General features: G+C 45.2%; 1 protein-coding gene across 4 annotated transcripts in view; it reads left to right on the top strand.

The window, feature by feature from the left end:
• The window catches only part of Gab1 (GRB2 associated binding protein 1), a 99770-nt gene that overhangs the window by 59345 nt on the left and 15801 nt on the right, over positions 1–24624 (top strand). For 2 of the 4 annotated variants that reach the window (XM_042701830.1, XM_042701828.1), the window contains exons 2-7: positions 4442–4736; positions 13285–13510; positions 13892–13972; positions 18920–19521; positions 20531–20616; positions 21050–21353. In XM_042701830.1, the coding sequence (XP_042557764.1) occupies positions 4442–4736; positions 13285–13510; positions 13892–13972; positions 18920–19521; positions 20531–20616; positions 21050–21353 (1594 nt within the window). The remainder of the gene's footprint in view (positions 1–4441; positions 4737–13284; positions 13511–13891; positions 13973–18919; positions 19522–20530; positions 20617–21049; positions 21354–24624) is intronic. The other 2 variants (XM_042701831.1, XM_042701829.1) reach the window with 1 other exon arrangement.

The raw sequence follows: 24624 nt of genomic DNA, 5'->3' as shown, positions 1-24624 counted from the left end.
CCCCCCCCCCCCCCCGCCGTGATCATTCTGAAATGATCTTTAAAAGCATCTGACCAAGGCTTGCTTTAAGCATGTATCATGTCTAAAATGCGGTCACAGTTCCAGAAAAGAAAAAAAGCACATTGCTCCAGTTTTCAAAGGGCCTTGACGTCCAGTTGGGAAAATAACACATCACCGTTTGGGAGTTGGGAAATGCACACGAGCCAACTGTTCCAGTCTGTCCCCCTGCCTGACAGAGAGGCAGCACCAGCCACCGTTGATGGGTGACGGGCTTTCCAGGGACTGTGCAGGAGTGGGAGGCTGGGCAGAAGTACAGAAAAGACGTTTTAAAGAAGCGGGAGGTCTGAAAGCAGATCAAAGATTTTCCCTGGAGCCATGCCTATTATGAGCAGAAATAGGAAGACCCAGGCAGCACCGCACAGCAGGTGTGAGATGAGAAAGAATTAGACTTGAACTTGAAAGGACCTGTGGTTTGTTTTGTGTTGTTTTTGATACCGTGTGTGTGTGTGTGTGTGTGTGTGTGTGTGTGTGTGTGTGTGTGTGTGTGTGTGTGTGTGTGTGTGTGTGTGTGTGTGTGTGTGTGTGTGTGTGTGTGTGTGTGTGTGTGTGTGTGTGTGTGTTCCTGGGTTTGAACTCGGCCTTGTTCTTGTGGAACTGGCACTCTACCATTTGAACATACTTTCAGCCTCTGAGAAGAGCATCATTGTGTCTACTAACGGTTGGGCCTGTAGTTCAAATCATGGTGGCACGTTGAGGTCACTTAGCATATCAAGGTACTACTCTTGATATCAAGGTATTGCTGGTGTGCTGTCAGGGCTGAGTAGGCCTGGAGCTCCGTGTGCCCTGTTCTTCTGCTTTCCCCTGTGTTGACTCTCTGCTTAGTACTTAGCTCTTCTGGGAAAGGCACCTAGGAAGAGTTAGGGCACCTTAGCAAGCACCACACTGGGCATGCAGTCCAAGCCAGAAAACCAGAAGCTGAATCTGTTTACTGCTTAGGCAAACGGAGCATGCTTTGTGAAACTGAATAATACTGTAACCGGTAATGGTATGGGCAATTCCGGATTGTCATTTTGTTCCTTTCTATCAATGGATGGGACCTGTGTCTGCTTCCTGGCTGGTATGTTCACACCCATGCCTTTCCGTGTGTGCATCTCCAATTTGCATGAGTGCAAAAAGTGTAGCCAGTGTAGAGAAGAACAATTCTTAGAACTGGGCGCTGGTGGCTCATGCCTATTATCCTATCTACTCAGGAGACTGAGATCTAAGGGTCTTGGTTCAAAGCCAGCCTAGGCAGAAAAGTCCCTGAGTCTCTTACCTCCACTCAACCAGCAAAAGAACAGAAAGTGGAGGCATAGTTCAAGTGGTTGAGCACCAAACATGAGTAAAAAAGCCATGCAATGGCACAATGTCCTGAGTTCAAGCCCCAGTACTAGCACAACATTACACACACACACACATTTTATACATAATGAGTTGTGACAGTGCAGCTTCTTGTAGATTCTACGTTCCTTCTCTGCTCATCATGGGCTTCTGTGAAAGTGATTTTTCAGGTGCATTTTCTTTACAGCTGCTTTGAGTTGGCTTTGGATGGTTTCTAGAAACCTTGTCCTTTTCGCTCTGTAGCTGCTCAGCCAGGACTAGCAAGGCAGCGGGCGGCTTTGCACTGGGCAACCAAGGCAGCAAGGATAAAAATAGGACCAACTTTTAAGAATCCCAGATATTTTCAGATAACAAAGACGGATCTATGCAGGCCGTGTGTGCGGGGACACAGGACAGACCCGCCTTTGTGCTGCGATTAGCAAGGGCGCTGATGTCAGATCGCTCGTCAAGCATCGAGCTTTTATTCTGTGGCTAAATTGTGCTTTGTACCATAATCCAGAGGACCTTTGTCTGTGCCTTATGAAAGTGTGTCGTTTATGTAATTACTTTTGTTTTCCTGTTTCGTGGGTGCCAGATTCGCTGTGAGTGACTCATTGGGTGAGTGAGACAAACATTCCCATTGGGACCATGGGAAAATTAAATAAATAAGTAGCAGGTGCCTCTTGGCGAACTTGTGGGTTTTCATGGTGTCATTTCCTGCCACAGGGGTTCGTGTCTTCGAGAGCATCTGTGTGGCCCCTGTACTGGCCAGCTCACTCTGCCTACGGCACCTCAATGAATGCATTGCTCTCCGCTTTCCAGCTATTTGAGTTCCTGCAGCAGGGTGATGTCAGTGGATGGGGTGCGGGCGAGCACCCTCAACCAGAACTCAGAGAGCGACACGCAGCTGCAGAGGCGGGATGCGGTCCATTCGCTTCTGGTTTGGTCCTTACTCCAAGGTGTTCACGCAGGGGTTTTCAGTACAGGGATTTTGGTCAAATGCTTGTTGGGTGTCAGAAGCTCTCTTTTCTTTCCTTTTTTTTTTTTTTTTTTCTTTTGTCTGCCGTGGGGCTTGAACTCTGGGCCTGGGCACTGACCCTGAGCTCTTCAGCTCAAGGGAAGTGCTCTGCCACTTGAGCCACAGCGCCACTTCTAGTTTTCTGGTGAGTAATTGAAGATGAGAGTCTCACAGACTTTCCTACCCAGGCTGGCTTTGAACTGCAATCCTCAGATCTCAGCCTCCTGAGTAGCTAGGATTATAGGCGTGAGCCACTGCCCCTAGCTCTTTCCTTTCCTTTTTTTTTTTTTGTTAAGGAGTCCATGAGACTCTATACTTAAGTCTAGCACTTTACCACTTGAGCCACAGCATCACTTCTGGCTTTTTCTAAGTAGTCTATTGGAGATAAGAATCTCACGGACTTTTCTGCCTGGGCTCTCTTTGAACCATGATCCTCACATCTCAGCCTCCTGAGGAACTAGGATTACAGGCGTGAGCACCAGTGCCCACTCTTATGTGGTTTTAAGAGTGTTTTTTCTTCTCATGACCCTGGATATCTGACCACCTTATTCTCCTAGGGAAGTGGGGGTGTTAATTGTGTCCCGTCTCTGTGTACCAGGTACTGTGTGGTCCCTTGGGGGTGCACTGGTGGGGAGCAGATGTCATCTTTTTCCTTCTTGTGGTCATTTTCCTTCATGGACTCTAGAGGTTACATGCAAAACATACATATAAAACAAAGGTTGAATTGTACGTGTGCATAAATCACTGTCTAGTCGAGTAATAGGGTCCCTGCAACTGTACCCCTAGTTCATATACTTCCCCTTAGGGTGGCTGAGTTGAAGGTGGTCAGGCAAAGGAAGGCTTGGAGTTGGCCAGGCCAGGATGAGGGAAGAACATCCGGGACTTAGAAGGGAGTTTAAGCAGCCAAGCACCAGTGGCTCACATCTGAAACCCAAGATAGACAGGAGGCTGAGATCTGAAGATGGCAGTTCAAAACCACCCTGCGTCAGGAAAGTCCATGGGACTCTTATTTTCAATTACCCACCAAATATCCACAAGGGTGGCTGGGGCCTCAAGTGGTAGAATGTGAATAAGACAAAGCAAAACAAAAAGCTCAGGGACAACACCCAGGCCCTCAGTTCAAGTCTCAGTACTGGAACAAAGAACAAAAAGGAGCATGCGCAATTGGCAAGGAATTTGGCTTCCTGTAACCGGAGAGTAGGAACTGGTGATTGATGATCACACATGAGAGAGACAAGACAGAAAACAGGCTCAGATGATGACCACTGTGGTAAATTCGTGCAAATCTGACACTGTGTGTGTGTGTGTGTTTCTAATGGTGCTGAGGTTTGAACTCATGGCCTTGCACTTGATCGGCAGGCACTCTACCACTGGAGCTGCCTTCCAGCATTTGTTTTATGTATTGGTTATTTTTTAGGTAGAGTCTCATGTTACGCTTGGGTGACCTATACTGCAATCCTCCCGCTTTTGAGCCTCCCTGTATCTCGGGTACAGCAAGTGTATGCCAACATACCCAGCCATTGGTCAGGATGGAGTTTCATAAAATGTTTTTTTTAATCTTGCCTGAGCTAGCTTTGTACTGTGATGTACAATCTCTTGCCTCTGAATAGCTAGGATTACAGACTTAAACTTACTGTGTCTAGCTGTTGATTGAGAGGTTGATATTAAAGAACCACATGTCTTTGTGATTTTTCTAGATAATTTCTTGTTAAAGGATTATAAATTTCTTCCATAAAGAAATATTTGTCTATTTAGCAATATATCTTCAGGTGTTTGGATAGGGATGTTACATTCTGAAGCATGTTCATGCATGCTAAATGTTTTCAAGGCTGGTGCGCTAACAATTTGAACCTCACTACCACTTCAGGTATTTTTTGCTGGTTAATTGGAGATAAGTGTCTCTGAAATTTGTGTGGCTGGCTTTGAACTGGAATCCTTGCATATCAACTTCTTGAATAGCTAGGTTATATAAGCATGAGCCATGACACTCTTCCTTAAATGGTTAAAAATGGGCCATCTTGAAAGCTGGTTCCCTCATGCTCATGGTGCCCTGCTTGCTTCTAGGCCTGGAAGAGGAGATGGTTTGTACTCCGCAGCGGCCGTTTGACTGGAGACCCAGATGTCCTGGAGTACTACAAAAATGATCACGCCAAGAAGCCCATCCGGATCATTGATTTGAACTTGTGCCAACAAGTGGATGCTGGGTTGACATTTAACAAGAAGGAGTTTGAAAACAGCTACATCTTTGACATTAACACCATCGACCGGATCTTCTATTTGGTGGCCGACAGCGAGGAGGAGATGAATAAGTGGGTGCGCTGCATCTGTGACATCTGTGGGTTCAATCCCACAGAAGAAGGTGAGCGAGCGCAGGATGGTATCATCCAGCTGGAGCCCTCCTTCCGTTGCTACTTTGTTAGTGATGTTCTGAAACATCTTCGTTATTTCCAGTTACACAGGACAGTTTTATAATAGGAACATGGCAGAGAGAACATGGCACTGAACTCTTTCACCGGTTTGTTGTTGTGCCGGTCTTGGAGCTTGAACTTCGGACCTGGACGCTGCCCCTTAGTTTTTCATTTTTGCGCAAGGCTGGCTCTCTACCACTTGAATCACACCTCTACTTCTGGCCTTTTGCTGGTTAGTTGGAGATAAGAGTCATCATAGACTTTTAGACTTTTCTGCTTAGGCTGGGTTCAAACTGTGATCCCCAGATCCCAGCTACTCAGGCCTAGTAGCGAGGCCTGAGTAGCGAGGCCTGAGTGGCTGGGCCTGAGTGGCTAGGACTGTGTGGCTAGGACTGAGTGGCTAGGCCTGAGTGTCTAGGACTGCAGGCGTGAGCCACCGGAGGCCAGCTTCTTTCATCAGTTTTGAGAGAAACTTTTATACAGTTTTGTTTTGTTGGTTCTGGGGTTTGAACTGAGGGCTTCACACTTGCTAGCAATGTGCTCTGGCCCTTGAGCCATACGTCCAGCCCTTCTTTCTTTACTTGATTTTTCAGATAGGGTCTCACCTTTCCCCCCACAGCTAGCCTCAGACAAAGAGCCTCCATCCTCTACCTTCTGGGTACCTATGCCTGTGCTACTCTGCCCAGCTTGTTTTCTTTTGAAAGTCTCCCTAACTTTGTTTTGCCCAGGCTGGACTGAACTGTGATCCTCCCATCTCTACCTCCTTACATAGCTGAGTTTACAAGCATGTAGCACTACACCTGGCCCTCTTGTGTACATTTTAGAGAAAAATGTAACCATTGTCAATCAGCATCCCTGAAGAAGAAGGTGGCAGGAGGGCATAGAAGAGCACTTATTGATGCTGACATAAGTATTAATACTATTGGTATTGAGCTATTTTGACCTATTGTAAATATCTAGTTTTATCTGTTTCAACCCAATTCTTTAGGTGTTGTTATAAAATCTGCATTAGAATTTGCAGCTGTGAAGTAGCCCAGGTGGTTATCAATACTGATGAAAAGCCAGAGAGAATTAATCACAAAAGGCAAGGAAAAAGTGTCCAGCCAGTGTCCACTTGGAAGGAGTAGGGGAGAATGAAGGTTTGGGTAAGAGGTTGAAGAGAACAACCCCTTATAAAGAGACTGATGGGAAATCATTGGCTGTGGAAAGAAGCCTGTTTCCATGTAAAAGAAGGGCAGGTGCTGCCCTGGAATCTGGGCTCTGAGCAAGGACTCTGAGGTAGAAGACAGGTTGACATGACTTAGCTCAAGAGCTGTGGATGATCAAAGCAAGGCGTCAGGTCTTGAGTGGGGAATTGAGATTTGGGATGCCTGTCTTAAAAAGAGCTGGGAGATTGGAGGTGTGAAGAAGAATTTGTAAGTGGAAGTCTGCACAGCTCTGTGTGTGTGTGTGTGTGTGTGTGTGTGTGTGTGTGTAGCTATGTGACTCCTTACTGCTGAGTCTGCTTTTGTAAACAGACTCAGGATCTGTGTAGGACTTAAATTCAGAGGGAGTGAAGGTGAGCCGGTGGCTTGGACTTTGCTGTCTTCACGGCTGTACTCTAGGGTCCCCGCCCACCCCTGCAGGGATTTATTCCAAGATCACCCATGGGTGCCTCAAACTGAGAACAGTCCACGCTCTATCTATACCCATTTTTTTTCCTCCTGTGAATACATACCTATTCTAAAATTTAATTCTTAGATTGGATGCAACAGTAGATTAGCGACGATAAAGTAGGATATCGTGACAGTCTGCTATAATCAATTATTCTTGTGCTTTGGGAGCATTGTGAAGTCAAAGGAGGATCAGGAAACAAGCACTGCACACTCATTCAGGACAGCCCTGTGTGGCTTTCAGGCAGTAGCAGGTACGGTGTGGACATGCTGGAGAGAAGGCAATTCGTGTCCTAGGTAGGAGTGGGGTCGATCCAGTTTCAAGCATATAGGTGGTTTATTTCTGGAATTGCCAATTGATATGTTTAGACTTTAGTTGACCCCAGGTTCCTGGAAGCACAGAAAACAAAACTTGAAGGGTGAAGAGACACAGTAGTATGCTCACACTCAGGCGTGTGTATAGCTAGATACTTCCACAGGAGTGCTGGAAGGACAGGAAGATAATCACTGGTGTCAAGAATTGGATTGAAGCCAGGCCTGGCGGCTCACACCTGTAATCCTAGCTATTCAGGAAGGCGAGATCTGAAGACTGTGGTTCAAAGCTAGGCTGGGCAGAAAAGTCTGTGAGACTCTTTATCTCCAATGAACCAGCAAAGAGCTGGAAATAGAGGTATCGCTCAAATGATGTCAGCCTTGAGCGAAAAATGCAAGAGTGTGAGGCCTTGAGTTTAAGCCCTGATACTGGCAAAGAAAAATAAAAATGGATTGGAGAGAAATAGTACCAGTGGTCATGCAGACATCCTTCCTGAGTGCAGGACAGAGCCCCACAACGAGGCCCAGCCCAAGCCAAGGCGGATGCAGGAGATAGGAGCTGGAATCTTCCTTCTGTTAGTCTCTGTTTTGGTTTTTTTTTTTCTAAGTTCCAGTTGTCAGTGAGATGGGTCTCGTTTTTGGCGGCTGTTTAGCAAGTACTTGTTTTGCCCTGGTGAGATTAGACGCCCCTCTAGTTCCTTTGTGCTGGGTTTTTCCAGGTCAGCAATTGTCATCTCCTCATGTTGTTGAGGCTGTGGGGATGGAGAGCAGGCGTCCATCTCCAGGTCCTGCCTGGCGACGATGCTGATCCTCAATGCTGAGGAGCAGGAGTCTTTCCATGTCTCTTCTTTCATGACCCTCCTCAGCGAGATGCTGTCTGAGAGGGAGTGTGAGTGCGTGCATTTCAGTGTGGGTAAAGGTGAGGTCCTCCAAGAATTTCAAAAGACTTCTATCCAGGATTAAAGTTCCAAGTTGTTTTTTTCTTTTTATCTTTTTGTTGTTATAAAACCGGGACTTGAACTGTGTGCCTGATATTTTGCTCATTGGCTGGCGCTCTGCCAACAGAGCCATGCCTCCAACCCCCTAAGTTTTCAAGTTTGAAGGCACAGATTCTGGGCAGAAAACAATGCTGACCACTAAGAAAGTGAATGAAAGCTGAGCGCCGGTGGCTCACGCCTGTCATCCTCGCTACTCAGGAGGCTGAGATCGGAGGATCGAGGTTCAAAGCCAGCCCGTGGCAGCAAAGTCCTTGAGACTCTTATCTCCAAGAAACCACTAGAAAACCAGAAGTGACACTGTGGCTCAAGCAGTAGAGCGCTCACTTTGAGCCAAAGAGCGCAGAGACAGTGCCCAGGCCCATAATTCAAGCCCCACGACCGACCTAAAAAAAAGGCGAATGAGCATTCTCTCAGCAAAGATGAGCTTAGTCTGTTTTAGAAAATTGGTTTATTCATTCATCCAAGTATTGGAGTTTGCCATCAGTCGGCCAGGCTGTGGGCATTTGTGGAGTGCATAATGAACGCCAGGTGACAGTTGGGAAGGCGAAGGGCAATCTTTTTTACTCAAGGCTTACACTCTGCCGCTTGAGTTACAGCTCCCCTTCTGGCTTCCTTGCTGGTTAATTGGAGGTAAGAATCTCAGATTTGTCTGCCAGGGCTGACTGCAAACCTTAGTCTTCAGATCTCAGCCTCCTGAGTAGCGAGGATGACAGGCTTGAGCCACTGGGCCCTCCACTTTCTACATTTAGTTCATGATGTATGTCTAAATACAGCTGCAGTTATATTTTAGATCCTGTTGTTCACATTTTTTTTGAAACTTCTTCCTGGCCAAATCTTCCAAGTAGCCACACTGGGGAATATCTTAATATATAATGTGTTCAAGTATGTGTCAAGTTTCTTGAAATAAATATATAAAAGACGAATGGTTTTTCATTATGTACTATCAGGTAGCCCACCCTCCCCCGCCAATACTTTATGGTATTCTTATTCGGATTTTAAAAATTTATCATAGGGAATCTACTAGGATTATTGAAAATAACCACTGTATATCCTTATGTATTTATAGTAGCTGACTTTGATAAATGCCTTAAAAAAAAAAAAAAAAGCTTAGCCTGGCCCTGATAGCTCATACCTGTAATCCTAGCTACTCAGGAGGCTGAGATCTGAGGATTCGATTCAAAGCCAGCTTGGGCACGAAAGTTAATGAGACAGACTTTTATTTCCAAGTAAATACTAAGAAGTTTAGGGACACCCTGGCCTTGAGTTCAAGCCCAAATAGCAACATAGAAATAAATAGGTAGGCAGATAGGTAGACAGACAGACAGGCAGACAGACAGACAGATAGATAGATAGATAGATAGATAGAGCAAGCCTAGTCTGGGCAAAGTACTGGGTTTGGTCCCAGAACCACAAAAACCACAAGAAGAGACAGACAGAGAGATCAAACACAATTAAAGGATCAGAAGGTTCGCATCAAATTTTAAACAGAAAAGGACTGTTATTAATCTTTCTAACATCATACCGTTCAATACGGCACAGTAGGACTCAGACTGTGTTTGTTCCTCCACTGATTTTTTTTTTCCCACCTGTTTTCTCTTTTCTTGCTTCTACACAGACCCCAGCACCACTCACCAGTGCTGACTGCTTTCTTCTTCCTGCCCCCAGATCTGTCCCCTGGGCCCTGGGTTCGTCCCCGTTCTGAACACTCACCACGTTCCTCATCTTGCCGTGGAAACTGGCTGCTGCCAGTTTTCAAGCCAGATGTGGGAAGAAACAGACTATGTCTGGCTTTCCAGCCTGGGAAAATAACTGCCCCGCCGTCCCTATGAGAATAACTCGTTTTTCCCCTGAAAAACAAAAGGAGAAGGGAAAACTCTGACCTGTGTTTTGATTCCAGGAACCTCTCAAAATACCGCCCGCATGTTATTTCCGCTGGCCCAGGTGACCGCGGCTATTTTGACTCTTCTGTGCTGGCAAGCGAGCTCTTGTTTTCCAATCCTAACTTGCTGAACTGTCTGTGGATTTTCTGGGCTTTTTTCTTTAGGGGATGCAAGTGAGGGTAGAAACAAAATTTCTTTTGTTTTTCTTGGAAATGAGATTTCTTTTTGTTTCTACAACCCCAAGGTAGAAGCTGTTAAACAACCAACAGGGCTGGGAGTCTCTGGCCCAGAGCAGTGGAAAGATGGCGGGAAATCCCCCGGCCCAAGTTAAGTTCCCAAGATTCGAAAGTGGACTTAAGTTTGCTTTTCTTCCAATGCCTAAATTACAGTTGTTTAGTTTTAAAATAGTACGATTTTCTGTTTGCTCATCTTTCTTTTAGTAGACAAATTAACATTTAAATGTGTATTCGCATATCCTGTCCTGTGTAATCTTTGTTCATCAGGGCCTTAGTAGCTTTTTATTTGCTTTTGTATTGAGGCATCTATTGCTACTATACTATACAACAGTATACTGTTGAGCATAGTTCTGTGTCTCACAGACATTCCTGCCTGTATTCCTCAGATCTCAGCCTCCTGAGTAGCTAGGATTTACTGGCGTGAGCCACTGGCTCCCAGCTTGTATTACACATTTTCTTTTTTTTATTATTGTGAAAATACTGTACAGAGGGGTTACAACTACATGGGCAAGATAATGAGTACATTTCTTATCAAGCATTGTAGCCTCCTCCATCCCCCCCCTACACCCTCCCCCCCACACCAAAGTTGTAATTTTCGACATGTACATCGATTTGTACATCTTATTATTGCAATGGGTCCACCTGTATCCCTATTTAAACGATTTGTTTTTCCCCTTCCCCTCCACAAATTATACCGATATCAAATACAGTGAAAGCAGGGGTTATACTGTGGGGGAGGTTTATTACACTACACATTTTCAGTTTGGATTCAGTGGATTCACACCCCTAGTTTCTAACATACCCAGTGATTCTGGTGCCCTCATCCTTGTGCATCAGAATTGTAGCATTTGTCAGCATTGCCTAAGGGATTAAAGTTTCTAAGATGTCTTTTCATTCTATTGAGAGTCATAACAAATACAATACATTCTCCTTGAAGCACAGTAAACATGATGTGCAGAAATTGAGGGTCTTCAGTAGTTGATGAAATTAGCTCAGGAAATTGCAACAGGGAGGCACTGAGGGCTCACCCCTGTAATCCTGTCTACTCAGGAGAGTGAGATCTGAGGATCACGATTTGAAGCTAGACCAGGCAGGAAAAGTCTGTGAGACTCTTATTTCCAATTAAGAGCCAGAAGTGGAGCTGTGGCTCAAGTGGTAGTGTGCTATCCTTGAGCAAGAAAGCTCAGGGATAATGTTCAGGCCCTTAGTTCAAGCACTAGGACTAGCATCAAAAAAAAAAAAAAAAAAAAAAAAAGATGCCGGGTGCTGGTGGCTCATGCCTTTAATCCTAGCTACTCAGGAGGCTGAGATGTGAGGATCACGATTCAAAGCCAGCCCTGGCAGGAAAGTCCGTGAGATTATTATCTCTAGTAAACCACCAGAAAACCAAAGTGGAGCTGTGGTTCAAGCGGTAGAGCCACTAGCCTTGAGCTGAAGAGCGGAAGTACAGCACCCAGGCCCAGAGTTCAAGCCCCATGACCGACAAAAAAAAAAAGAAGGAAAGCAAAGCTGTAACTTGCAGCTACCATTGCTGTTTCTCATTTGTATCCATTCATCTTTGTAAAATATTCTTCCATGGAAAAGATGTGTTCTGAAGCGAGAAGACAATTGGGTTAGTGTTGATTGTGATTATAATGAATATTCCTTATAGACTTCAATTAGCTAAGTTGAACATAGATTTATTTAAAATGATTCACTTTACAGAGAAAAAAAATACACTAAATGAAGCAACTCATCAGACACAATGGTAATCAATAGAACCAGAGTGACCCTGACCTGTTTATGTTTCATTCATCATAGAAAGTAGAAAATTCCATGCACAGATACAGGCCATCTTCAGAAGAAAGACTCACCACCTCCAGACAAGGGTTGCTTTGTTGCATATCAGAACACAGCAAGGTAGGGGCTGCAGAATAGAGAACTCACTGTAGTCACTACGCCACATTGTTCTTCACTGATAACACAGAGTAAGATTGAATCCTAAGGCTTACATCATGCACTGTTTCACAGGAGTTAGTTTGACTGTTGGAAAGGTGTTACTTAGGCTCTCCAGCCTGAGGGACATGACCACCCGGCATCATGGTTGTCAATGGGAAAAGCTATACATTTGGCAAAGGCTCCTTTGGGCCTATTTATTTTTTATGTATCTCATCAAATATAATCTACTGCTCTGCACTGAAAACTTGCTCATTAGAAGGCCTTCCTTAACAATGCTTACTAGCTATCTTAAGTAAATTTTAGTTAAAAGTTTGTGTCAACCTGGGGACTAGTGGCTCACATCTGTAATCCTAGCTACTCAGAAGGCTAAGATCTGAGGATTGAGGTTCAAAGCCAAGCCAAGCAGAGAAGTCTGTGAAACTCTTGTCTTCATTTAACCAGCAAAAGGTCAGAAGAGAAGCTGTGGCTCAAGTGGTAGAGTATCGGTCTTGAGCTAAGGGACAATGCTGAGGCCCTGAGTTCAAACTTCAGTGTACACACACACACACACACACACACACACACACACACACACACACACACACACACACACACACACACACACACACACACACACACACACACACACACACACACACACACACACACACACACACACACACACACACACAGCTCAGGCCCTGAACTTCAGTACACACACACTGCTCAGGCCCTGAGTTCAAACTTCAGTACACACACATGTTTGCTTTAGTAGCTTATTAGGCCTTTAATAGATGTTAATTATACTCTAAATGTCTTTTGAATTAAGAAACAGGAAATGATTTTACATGTACAAGCAAACCCTTTTTCTTGGAAAAAGCAGTTAAGTCAAACCCACAAAAACAAGGAGCAGAATGGCCTATTTCATTGCTGGTAGCATAGAATAGACATAAATCATGTGTCTTTTGTGGTTTTTTGGTATCAGGCATTTACTCAGAAATTTGAAGTTAGAGCATATCTAGGCACAGTGACAGCTTTATGCAAGAGCTGGATGCATAGCCAACTCAACGCGGGGAAAAATGGCCCGGATAACAAAATCATTTTTTTGTCCGGGCCAAAGATGCCTCTCCTGCTAGGATTGTAGAGCACCTTCCTTTTCAGTAGCCTCAAAACTGAAGACCGCGACTCCTGAGTGAGAGGGAGATTCTGGGTCTTTAGAGCTCTTTGACAGGAACCAGTCACGCCCTGTGTACTCATTGCTATTTAGGCAATGATTGTGTGCTTGTTATTTGAGATGGGGGTCACAGGTGTCCAGGCTGGACTCATATACCCACCTTCTAGTGGTCTCGCTTCCCGAATAGCTAGGGCTGCAGGCATCTAGTAGTAGTGTTTTACTAGGCATGGTTGGCATTCTGCTTTTATAGGGTGAACTAGTTTGAAACTTTAAAGTGTCTTGGTTTAACAAAAGCAAGCGGACAGTGACAGTTCAACTTCCCTATCGCAGATCCTGTGAAGCCGCTGGGCAGCTCTGCTCAGGCGCCTGCTGATTCACCTTTCGCTATAAACACAGCACCGCCTTCCGCCCAGGTGGATCTGTCCTCTGCTGCTCTACCTCCCTCCTACCAGCTGATCAGCCTCCCGCCACACCCCGAGACCCTTGGCACCCAGGATGATCCTCAAGACTACCTCTTGCTGATCAACTGTCAAAGCAAGAAGCCTGAGCCCATCAGGTAAGTGGGCGTAGGCCTCTGTGTGCGCGGGTAGGTGGGTGTGCCTGCTCATTTGGGGCTATGTGAACATATCTGCATTTTAAAATCTGTAAAACTTTAATTTCTTTTAAACCTTGACTTGAAGTCTTAAAAGAAACCGTATGTGTAAGCCTATTTTGTAGGTTTCTTTCAAGCTTCTATGTATATTCTCTCGTAATGACTGATATTCAGGAGACTGTTTTTGAAGAAACAGTCTTGGCCGTGTGTAGCAGAGAACTCTTTGTGGAAATCTGGCTATTGTTTGACAGGTCTTATGACAGACTCACAGTATTACTTGCTTAACAGATTTCACTCATTTATAAATGGTGACCTTGCTCCATTTCTTGTGTGATTGTAAACCAGCCAAGGGTCATCTTTTGTTTCTGAAGAAGGAGAGGAATACTTCCTGCTAGAAGATTTTGAAAGCAAAACGAATCCATTGCAGTGAGTGTGTTGTAGTTTGGGATTGGTGTGAATAACGAATCATGCAGGTAAAATCCCATTATGGCAAAGTCTATGCAATCTGTGAATTGGGTTTTAATGAAATTTGATGAAAGCTCTGGGACCTAATAAGGAAGCAGCGCTTACCCCCAAGCCTTGACTTCACAGATTTTTTTAAGTAAGATTATAGTACCCCAGAAGTGTCATAAAGCCTTTCCAAAACTTATTTGTGATTTTTCTACTCTCCTAAGCTTTATGGTATTTTAATTTAATCATCCTTGGCCTTTGGTATTGAGTAGTTGGAAGCCTTAACATTATAGAGGAGCAGGAAAATAACACTCAGCAGGCCAGTCAGTCTGTACAACTGACAGCGATGTGACCATTGGTGATGCTGTCATCAACTTACATACTGATTTATACTATAAAACTGGGGATGAGTTGTATATTAGATATGAAAATGTGTGTGTGTGTGAGCATGTGTTTGTGCCAGGAGTAGGGCTTGAACTCTCGCTTAGTTTTTCTGCTCAAGGCTGGCACTCTGAACACTTGAGCCACACCTCCACTTCTGTCTTTTTGATGGTTAATTTTGGATAAGAGGCTCTCAGGTTTGTCTACCTGGGCTGGCTTCGAACCCTGATCCTCAGGTCTCAGCCTTCTGAATCACTGTAGAGTTATAGGTGTGAGTCACTCCAGCTTTAGGCGTGAGAAAGGTTTGAAGCAGGGTTATAAGATTATACAGAACTTTCCTTTTCATGTAAAACATGATTGTTACTTGAGCTAAAATCACAGCGCTTGTTAAAAGATACTCTGTAGAATTGGCTAAGATCTACAAAATAATCCATATGAACCATTCTCCCAAGATGATAGACACACTCAGAAACATTCTAACTAAGGTCTTCTATGTATTTGTTGTAATGGGATTTTACTTGTAAGAGCAAGAAAATTTTATAAATCAACACTAGTTAATAATATCAAATTCTAACTTGATTGTGCCTGTTTGCTGTGGAGTATTTGAAATTATACACTTGAAATTTTTTTTTTATTCCTGCGTTACTAACTAAAATTTGAGTTTATGAAGATCTACTGTGACTTTCTAATGTCATTCCTTAAAAGCCAACAGCTGAAAACAACAGGGCATTTTCCTTTTCTGTTAATGTCTTTCATGGGTTTTGGTAGCATCGTGCATCTCTGTTGTGGTGGAAGTCACGCTCTGTGGGATTGCTCAGAGACACTGTGCCATGTGTATTTTACAAAAATAAAGATTCTGTAACAATGATGTATGAAGTACTCACACGTGCCTCCTGTTAAGCTAGAGGTTCTGAAGGTACAGAGTGGTGGTGTAAGGTGCATTGTCCTTACATCCAGTGTCCTTTGGAGTTTGCTCTGAGGCTTGTTGGGAAGGAAAGAATGTGAGCCCAAGTTACTTATCGATGAAGGTGTTGGGTGAGAGTAGCCTCAGAAACTCCCGGTTCATTTGACAAGATGCCGCAGAGAGGTGCTTCCCTAGGAAGTGTTTTTCCCAAACTCTTGGTTTGGATCAGATGCCTTTGGGGTTTTGATAGCAAGCTGTAAAACAGATTCCTTCACACTTCTTTCCGCTTTGTCATCGTATTGGAAATCACCTGATCGTTTTCCTTCCTTGGTACAGAACTGTCAGCTAGTCAGAGCAAGAAGCCTTGCTGATTACGAATTATGCTGACAGTCTGTCTTTTGGTCATTATTTAGTTCTGCTGTTTCTTTGCCTTTTTGACCTAATTCTTCTCCTCAGCTCCCGATACCCTATTTACAACATGTTCTGTTCTTTCGGTGAGACATGTTATTGAGTTTTTAAATTTGGGCTATTGTCCTCTTTTATTTGCAGAGTTTGATGTTATTGAATTCTCTTTCATATCCTACATTGCCTTATTTCTCTCAGCTGTTTGAATAATCTTGTTGGGTTTTTCTTTTTTTCGTTTGTTTGCATTCTCCTTGAACTTGTTCAGGTGTCTTAAAATAAACATTATTTACTTTTCTCATTGACCATTCCTATCATTAATTCATTGAATCTGTTGTTTGAACTTCCTTCCTTCTCTCTGTCACTTAAGTCCTTCATTGTACAGTTGTTTGCTTTTGAGGGAAACTTGTTGCCTTGGTTACTCAAGAATTAAGTGATTTTTTTTTTCCCCCGCATTGAGATTTACACATCTGGGGCCAAGTTACAGTGCAGATAGCAATCTCTTGTGTCCTTTGAGTTGCTGGTGTCTTGCAGATTACTTAATACTGGGTAGTGACTGGGTTGGTTATCAGATTGTCTCAGTGTTCAGGATTGTTTGCATACCTCTTCTCCACTCAGCTGTCTGAATTGGCAGCCTCTGCCTGGCCTTCCCAGGCCTCCGCTGGGGAGACCGGCAGCCACCAGGCCTGCGCGTCTGCTGCGGGCCCTGCCAAAAATCCCGGACCTCTGGCATCTCGCAAGATAATGTTGCTTCCCACGGTTTGAGATCGTCTGTGGGCTTCTGTCAGACACCTGCCTCTTCTTAGCCATCTAATGTGACCGGCTTATTCCTGGATTCCATGCACAATGTCCCGTGAGCCCTTGGAGCCACAGTGACCCCTTACCGCCCCCCAGAGTCGCTCAGTCCTGACACCATGCTTGCTCTCCAGGATCTGTGGAGCCACACAGTGTTGCCCCTCACATCTGCGTATTCCCCGCCTCACACATTTCTATCCCGGAGTGAAGGCTAGTGTGCTATGTGTTAGCAGGCAACACGGATTCCACCATCGGATTCCACGCAGTGTACCCTCCTGCTGTTGGAGAGCCGCGCAGAAGCCTTCGTGAAGGGCCTTGGGGCCGTGCTTCTGCCAGGCTGGTCTTCCTGCCATTTCTCTGCCTTCCTAGTTTCTGCTCCATTTCTCGCTTTCTCTCTTCAGAATCAAATCTCTTCTCTGACGCCAGATTCTTTTCATTTACCAAGTGAGAATGGCAGCGGCTTCTCATCCATCCTCTCGTCCTCCTCCCGCACCCAGTCTCAGGACGAAGAACGGATGTTATACTCTGCCTGGGCGCCTGAGGAGTCCCACCGAGGGGCAGTGTGTTTTCAAGCTGGGAACACAGAGCTTCTTGGAGGATGAGACCTGAGCACCAGCTAGCTGGCCTTAGAGAAGGAGAAGATCACCAGTCACGTGTGCCAAAACTTGAGAAAGGATGAGCGAGAATGAGTGTGGCGGGAGGGAGAAAAAGAGGAGCGTCTGCTTGGGGAAAGGGTGCAATGCGCAGCAGGTCATTCGAGTCGGAGCAGGGTGTTAGCAGCCTGGATTCTGCGTAGCATCGTTGGTGGCCTTGCCATTCTTGCAGCTGGTAGGTTTTTTGCTGAGCAGATGAATAATGTCAGAACTATATTGTGAAGATCTTGGTCTTAAAGCGGTATGGCTGTGGGTAGACTGGTGGAGGGAGAAAAGTCCAGTTAGGAGAGCTTAATACTGCAGTCCCCAGAGGTGAGGGACCTGAACGTGGGGGGTGACTAGAACAAAGGGTAGATACGAGGTCGGGGAGAAGGCGGTGGGCTGTGTGCTGAAATGATGGTGCAGCCGAGAGAATCGAGCCGATTGGATTTTGAGTCTAGCAAAGATGGAGTTTCTTTCAGTGCGTGTCAGGAAAGAATCAATTTGAGAAGTGAATTTAATTTAGTTAGGAACACATGAGCGAGGTCATTCAGGGATTATCAAGAGGAAATAATCAGGCTCACGAGTTTAGCATTCCCCCAAAAGCGAAAGTACAAGAAAGGAAAATTCCAGAATTGCATGTGTCGTAAATCATTGAGGACTAAACTTTGAGGAGGTCACCAGTGGCCTGTAATCTAGATACTTGGGAGGCTGAGATTTAAGGATCATGGTTTGAAGCCAGCTCAGGCAGGAAAGCCCAGGAGACTCTGATCTCCAATTAACTACTCCTCCCCGAAATAAGACCAGAAGTGGAGCTGTGACTCAGGTAGTAGAGCACTACCCTTCAGCTTAGCGACAGCACCCAGGCCCCAGGCCCTGCACCCCCCAAAACAACAACAACAACAACTCACTTTCATGGTCATTCCTAGGTAAAAAGACAGAAGGCAGAAGCCAGCCACTGAACAGAGGAAGTGAGTAATCTGAAGAACACTGGAGGAGGGAGAGCTTGAGTTTCTACAGGACCTCACAGTGCCTACAGGTGTAGCTCAGGTGTCTTGTTTATCATTGAGGAAGTGAGGACAGCTGTGCTATTAGCATTTCCTCCTGGCTTATAGAGAAATTCTGTGGATAACTTCCTAATACAAGAGACAGAGTCTGTACCCCCAAAGCAAGGTAGCCTCAAATGAGTTTTCTTTTGGTTGTTGGAGCTGGGTAATGAACTCTATGCCGTATGTGCCATGGATCTCTTCCTAGTGTTGGCTCAGTGTTTTTTAACAGAAGCTTACTGGAAGGGCTGGCACAGGAGACAGGTTGTTAGCCGCTTTCTTCTAGGTCTTGGTTAGGCAGAACAAGTTTGCCACAGGCTTAAAGAGCAGTGAATCCATGTTCTAAGCCGGCGCCAGCTTTTGCGTGTTCTTTCATAGGAAGTACTTTTCCTGTGTGTGTACCTTCTCCATTTTCCTTCCGAGACTTTTGTCACGTCTAATGGTAGTGCTTCAGGATTGTGGTTTTTAGGTGTGGATTTCTTAGGTAGAATTGGGGGTACGGGCAGAACAGGAATCACGGAGAATGCTTCTGGTAGTTTCGTGGTGGTGGTGGTTTTGTTGTCGGTGTATAATCCTAAAAAATAAAAACTGAAGACCATTTGTGCTTTAAATCTTATGGATCATACACGCAAAGAAATCTAATGGCAAAAAAAAAAAAAAAACCCCACCTGTATTTTGATGGCTTCACTATGAATGTATTTGCCAAAACTCTAGTCTTATGTCTTGACCCTATTTTCTTCTGTCGTCAACCATGTTTGTTTAGAGCCCACGCTGATTCGGCAAAAACCACTTCCTCTGAAACGGACTGCAACGACAATGTCCCCGCTCCCAAAAGCACCGCCTCCTCCCACGGCAAACACGGCATGAACGGCTTCTTCCAGCAGCAGCTGACGTATGACTCCCCGCCCGCGCGGGCCACGTCCCTCTCTGCCGACTCCAGCCTCTATAACCTGCCCCGGAGTTACTCCCACGATGTGTTGCCAAAGGAATCTCCATCGAGTACCGAAGCAGACGGAGAACTCTATGTTTTCAATACCCCATCTGGGACGTCCAGCTTAGAGACGCAGCTGAGACACGTGTCTATCAGTTATGACATTCCTCCAACACCTGGTAATACGTACCAGATTCCACGGACCTTTCCCGATGGCACCCTGGGACAGACGTCCAAGCTAGATGGTATTCCAGACATCCCTCCACCTCGGCCGCCCAAGCCACACCCGAGTCTTGACCGCTCTCCCGTGGACACCTGTAGCATCCAGCGCGCGGCCTCAGACACTGACAGCAGTTACTGCATCCCCACTGCAGGAATGCCGCCGTCACGCAGTAACACCGTCTCCACCGTGGATTTGAACAAGTTGCGCAAAGGTCAGCTCTGGCCAGCGTCCTCTCTTAGGAGAGGCTGATGGCAAAAGTGTTCTTCTGAATGGTTGCTCCTCTCAGTATAGAGTGAGGGTCACCACATCCCTCTTCTCCAGCTCTGTGGTCCTGTCCCCACCCAGCCACCCACCTATCGTATAGTCGCCATGCCGGAGGCCCAGCCCATTGCTGGAGGAATGGGCATGCTTGTTCTGCTGGAGGAATGTGCATGCTTGTTCTGCTGGAGGAATGTGCATGCTTGTTCTGCTGGAAGGGAGGAACTGGGAGTTTCTCATTCTGAAGGAGAATGGCCTTAGTGATCTCTTCCAGCCTCAGGAAGAGAGAGAGAGAGAGAGAGAGAGAGAGTGTATGTGTGTGTCTGTGTCTGTCTGTGTGTGTGTCTGTGTCTGCCTGCCTGCCTGCCCGCCCACCTGCCCATCCCTCCCTCCCTCCTTCCCTCCCTCCCTCTCAGCTTTTGCTTCCTAGGTGAGAGGCTGTTTGTTCAGAGAGAAATTATAAAAATAGAGCAACCCCAGGTTCTCCCAGTCCAGCCCCTTCAGATGGATGTGTGCTGTTACACCAACTTCCGTGCCACATGTGTTGGGCGCTGTTGTCTTCCTTCCTATATAAGTAATTTAAAATTTTTAATTGTTATATATTGTGCTGGTTCTGGGGCTTGATTGAGCTCAGGACCAGAGCATTCTCCCTTAGCTTTTTCACTCTACCATTGGAAACACAATTCTGCTTCTAGCTTTTAGCTGGTTAACTGGAGATGAAAGTTGCACCGACTTAACTCCCTGGGCTGATTTTGAACTGTGATCCTCAGACCTCACTTCTGAGTAACTAGGATTACAGGTACAGTGGTACCCGGCTCATCCTTTTTTAGATTGCCACAGGTGTACACACATACACACACACGCACGCACGCACGCACACGCAAAGAGAGAGTGGATCATTCCCGTTTACCTTGATAGCTATCAGCTGGGAAGAGATGTTGATTGTTTGTTCTTCTTTCTAGATGCTAGTTCTCAAGACTGCTATGATATTCCACGAACATTTCCAAGTGACAGGTCTAGTTCACTTGAAGGCTTCCATAACCACTTCGTAAGTATAATTGTCCTTGGAATTATCTAGACTATTTCATTGTCCAGATCTTCCTACTGAATACTTTGAGGTTAAATGATATCCTGGAATGACCCATAATAAAAATTTACCTGATTTGGGAGGGATAGGGGAAGCACAGTAACAATGGGACAAAGGGTACCAATACTCACTAGACACTATATTGGAAAAGAACTATACAACTTGGAGAGAGGGGAGTCAGGAGGGGGAAAACTGGGGAGAAAATGAGGGAGAGGGTGACTGTTCACAAGGAAATGTACGTATTACCAGACTTAGGTCACTGTCCCCCCTCTGTACAGCACCGTACAATAAAATTTAAATTAAAAAACCAAAAAGAATCGCCCCTCCCCTCATTGTGCTTGTGTGTCGGACAGTCATTTCTGCTTATTGAAAACAAAACGTATGTGTGCTTTAGAAAATCAAAAATGTGTTGGCCGTGGGAAGCATGTCAAGTGAGGAACTGGACGAAAACTACGTCCCGATGAACCCCAACTCACCACCAAGACAACATTCCAGTAGCTTTACCGAGTCAATTCAGGAAGCGAATTATGTGCCAATGACTCCGGGAACATTTGATTTCTCTTCCTTTGGAATGCAAGTCCCTCCTCCTGCACATATGGGCTTCAGGTCCAGCCCTAAGACCCCTCCCAGAAGGCCAGTCCCTGTGGCCGACTGTGAGCCGCCCCCGGTGGACAGGAACCTCAAGCCGGACCGAAAAGGTAAGGGGAATTTGGCAGGCACAAGAATCGGGGCAGAGTGCAGAGTTAGATCTGCAGTTAACTGTTGCTACACAATGAAACTGCTATGGGGCTAGACCTTCCCACACTTTTCACAGTATCTGGGTCGTCGACCTCAGCAAAGCCAGGCTGCTATTTATAGATTCGTAGGTTGATGGCCAGGTGAGATTTTGAGCTTCCTGTTTCTAGAGTAGAGGTTACAAGTGAAACTACCCAGAGGCCTTGGCAGGCAGCAGGGGAGAGTGAGGAGACTCTGGAACTGCCTTTCCTGTCCTCAATGGAGCGCCTTGGTGCCTGCGCCGCTGCAGTCCCTTGTGATTCGTGAGACTTTGGGATTCATTATGGTCTCTCAAGAGAAGGTAGAAATCTAGGTGATTTTAAGTATCGTTTCTTGACTTTAAAAATTCTTATCAGCTCATTTGTGGATCAAAAAAAAAATTACAGCCTAAATCCAACAATTCTGCAAACTAGGGATGGCCCTTAGTTCCTATTTCCTAAAATCTTCTCCAGCGTATTTAGTAACAGCAGATTTAAGATTATTAGTGCACTTGATAGAATTATTTGAGAATAATAAGAATGCCTTATAATCTTCCTATTTCATACATATAACAACTTTCATCCTCTGCTAGGGAATAAATAAATTCTTCTGGTCTCTTCTTTTACACTGGACTTTGTAAGTAATATTAAATTCTAAAATAGAGAAAAAAGTATGGCGTCAGGAGTAAACCTCCTTGCTAGCAAGTAAAAGGCCCTGAGTTTGAACTGCAATACTGGAAAGAGAGAAGGTGGGGGAGAAAGAAAGAAAAGATAAGAAAGGAACAAGAAGGAAAAGAAAGTGGGTGCTGATGGCTCACACCTATAATCCTAGCTGCTCAAGAGGATGAGATCTGAGGATTATGGTTTGAAGGCAGCCTGAGCAGGAAAGTCTGTGAGACTGATCTCCAGTTATAACCCACAAAAGGCTGAAAGTGTGGCTCAAGTGGTAGAGTGTCAGTCTTCAGTGAAGGAAAACTAAGGGACCGTACCTAGGGCCCGAGTTCAACCATTAGTGCCTGCACACAGAAAGGGGGTGGGGGGCAGGAGACAGAGACAAAGGAAAAAAGACAAAAAACAAAACTCTTAAGTAGCACGTAAGATATCCTGGCTGACATTGGATAATATCTGTTCAGGTTTTGGACATTTGGGTTGAGGTCATTTAAGCACTGACCACCAGCTGATCTGCAGCATGCTTTCGGGTGACACCAGCCCAGAATGTCTGTACCCTGGAAGCCGCCTGCCATATGCAGCTTCTTAATGCACAGCCGTGGTGTACATGCCTCACTAACCCGGCTTGTATCATGACCCCTGCTGCTAAGTTTGGGTTGTGGACAAGAGAACTTTAGACTCAGACTCAAAAAAAAAAAAAAAGCGTTGGGTTTTTAAGTACGCAGGGATGCTCTTGAAACAAGACCAGAAGCAGAAAGGGGGCAGTTCTAGGGGAGGGGTGCCCTGTCCTGTCCTCTGTGCACTCTGTCTCTTGGGTGGTCCTTGCCCCTTCTTTGATCTCTCCCTTCCCCCCTTCTCTTCTATCTTCTGCTCTGTGTTAAATGAGCTCTACTCTCTGAGGGCTTTGGTGGGCTGCGGGTCTGTGGGACCGGATCCTGCCTCCTGCCTCCTTTATTATGCATCTGTGCAGCCTCTGCATCTGGTTCTAACACCCTATTGATCCTGTGCTCACTTCAGGTGGCTCAGAGGTCACGTAATTGGTCCAGTTTGTCTGTTCACCTAGTCCACATTCTAGCTTGTAGGTCAGCCATACACTGGCTCCTGTTGGGACAAGTGTCCACAATTGATCCCACAACTGTGAAGATAAGTTATGTGTGACACAGCGGCCACCCAGGCACAAAGGGCTATGGTTAGAGTGACCAAATCTGTTCTTCCCCGTGACTCTTATTCTCTGAAATAAGAAAATCTACTTCTGTCAGATAGAGCTTGATTACTTTCAAGCTTGATAACGCGTTCAACATCCAGGACCTTTGTGATTCCTGTTCTTTCGATGGTTCTAAATGCGCAGGTGGCGTTCTAGTCTTGTTTCAGCCCTGCTTTAGCAGACAGCTGTTGTGGTGTGGAGAACAAGTGAGGTTTTCAAATGTTTCTGGGTAATAGAAGCTGCAGCGGTCTGCATGCGCTCTGAATACCAACACCTCACGTAGTAACACGAACCTCTTGCCTCTCGCCCAGTTTGTGCTCGCCGTATTTTCATATACTAGATCCATCACTGTAGTGTTTGTTTTGGTGAAATTTTTTCACATACTGTAGTAATAGAAGGGAGGTTTTTAAGCTTGTCTGAACTACTGGGAAAGCAGATTAAATCACTTGAAGTGCAGGCCAGATTTGTATTTTTACTATTTCAAAGTTTTGTATTTCTAATGGAAAAAGTGATCTTGTAAAGTGTGGGAAATTTCAGTAAGGTACCTATTGTGGCGTCTCTAAAAGTAAGTCCGCATATAAATGAACCATATTTACTCAATGAACTCACCTAAGCCAATGGCTCACACCTATAATCCTATCTAAGTGGGAGGCTGAGACCTGAGGGTCTTGGTTTAAAGTAGCCCAGCCAGGAAAGATTGAGACTTTGTGTCCAGTTAAGCAGCAGAAATGTAGGACTGGATGCGTGGCTCATGTGGTAGAGCATCAGCCACGAATGGAAAAAGACTAAATGAGAGCAAAGGCCCTGAGTTTGAACCCCAGTAAAAACAAACAAGCTCACCCAACCCCTTCGCCTCATCTCCTAATGTGATATGCTTATTCTAGCCTTGTTTTTCTTTTTTCCCAAGAGACCCTAAAAGATGTTTCTGAATTTAACATTTTTTAAAATAGTACATTCATACAAGAATAACTGTTTGGAGGATGGATAATATCAATAACAAGACTTCAATACACAAGCATTAAAGTTTGGATACTAAGGCTGTAAGTCAAATTTGTTATAGTTTAAAGGAAACAGGGCTAGGAATGTGGCTCAGTGGTAGAGCGCTTGCATGCATGAAGCCCTGGGTTCGATTCCTTAGTACCACATAAATGGAAAAAGCCTGAAGTAGTACTGTGGCTCAAGTGGTAGAGTTCTAGCCTTCAGCTAGAGAAGCTCAGGAACAATGCCCAAGTCCTGAGTTCAAGCCCCAGGATTGGCAAAATAAAGGAAATAGATATGGAGTACAGTTTTATAGTATAGCTTTATTAAGGTAAGAAGTCCCTAAGTGTTCTTGACCTTTTATGA

Source organism: Dipodomys spectabilis, unplaced genomic scaffold (genome assembly GCF_019054845.1).
Source record: "Dipodomys spectabilis isolate Male_0828 unplaced genomic scaffold, ASM1905484v1 ptg000297l, whole genome shotgun sequence".
In the NCBI taxonomy this organism is placed as follows: domain Eukaryota; kingdom Metazoa; phylum Chordata; class Mammalia; order Rodentia; family Heteromyidae; genus Dipodomys; species Dipodomys spectabilis.
This window is presented reverse-complemented; position numbering and strand designations above follow the sequence as displayed.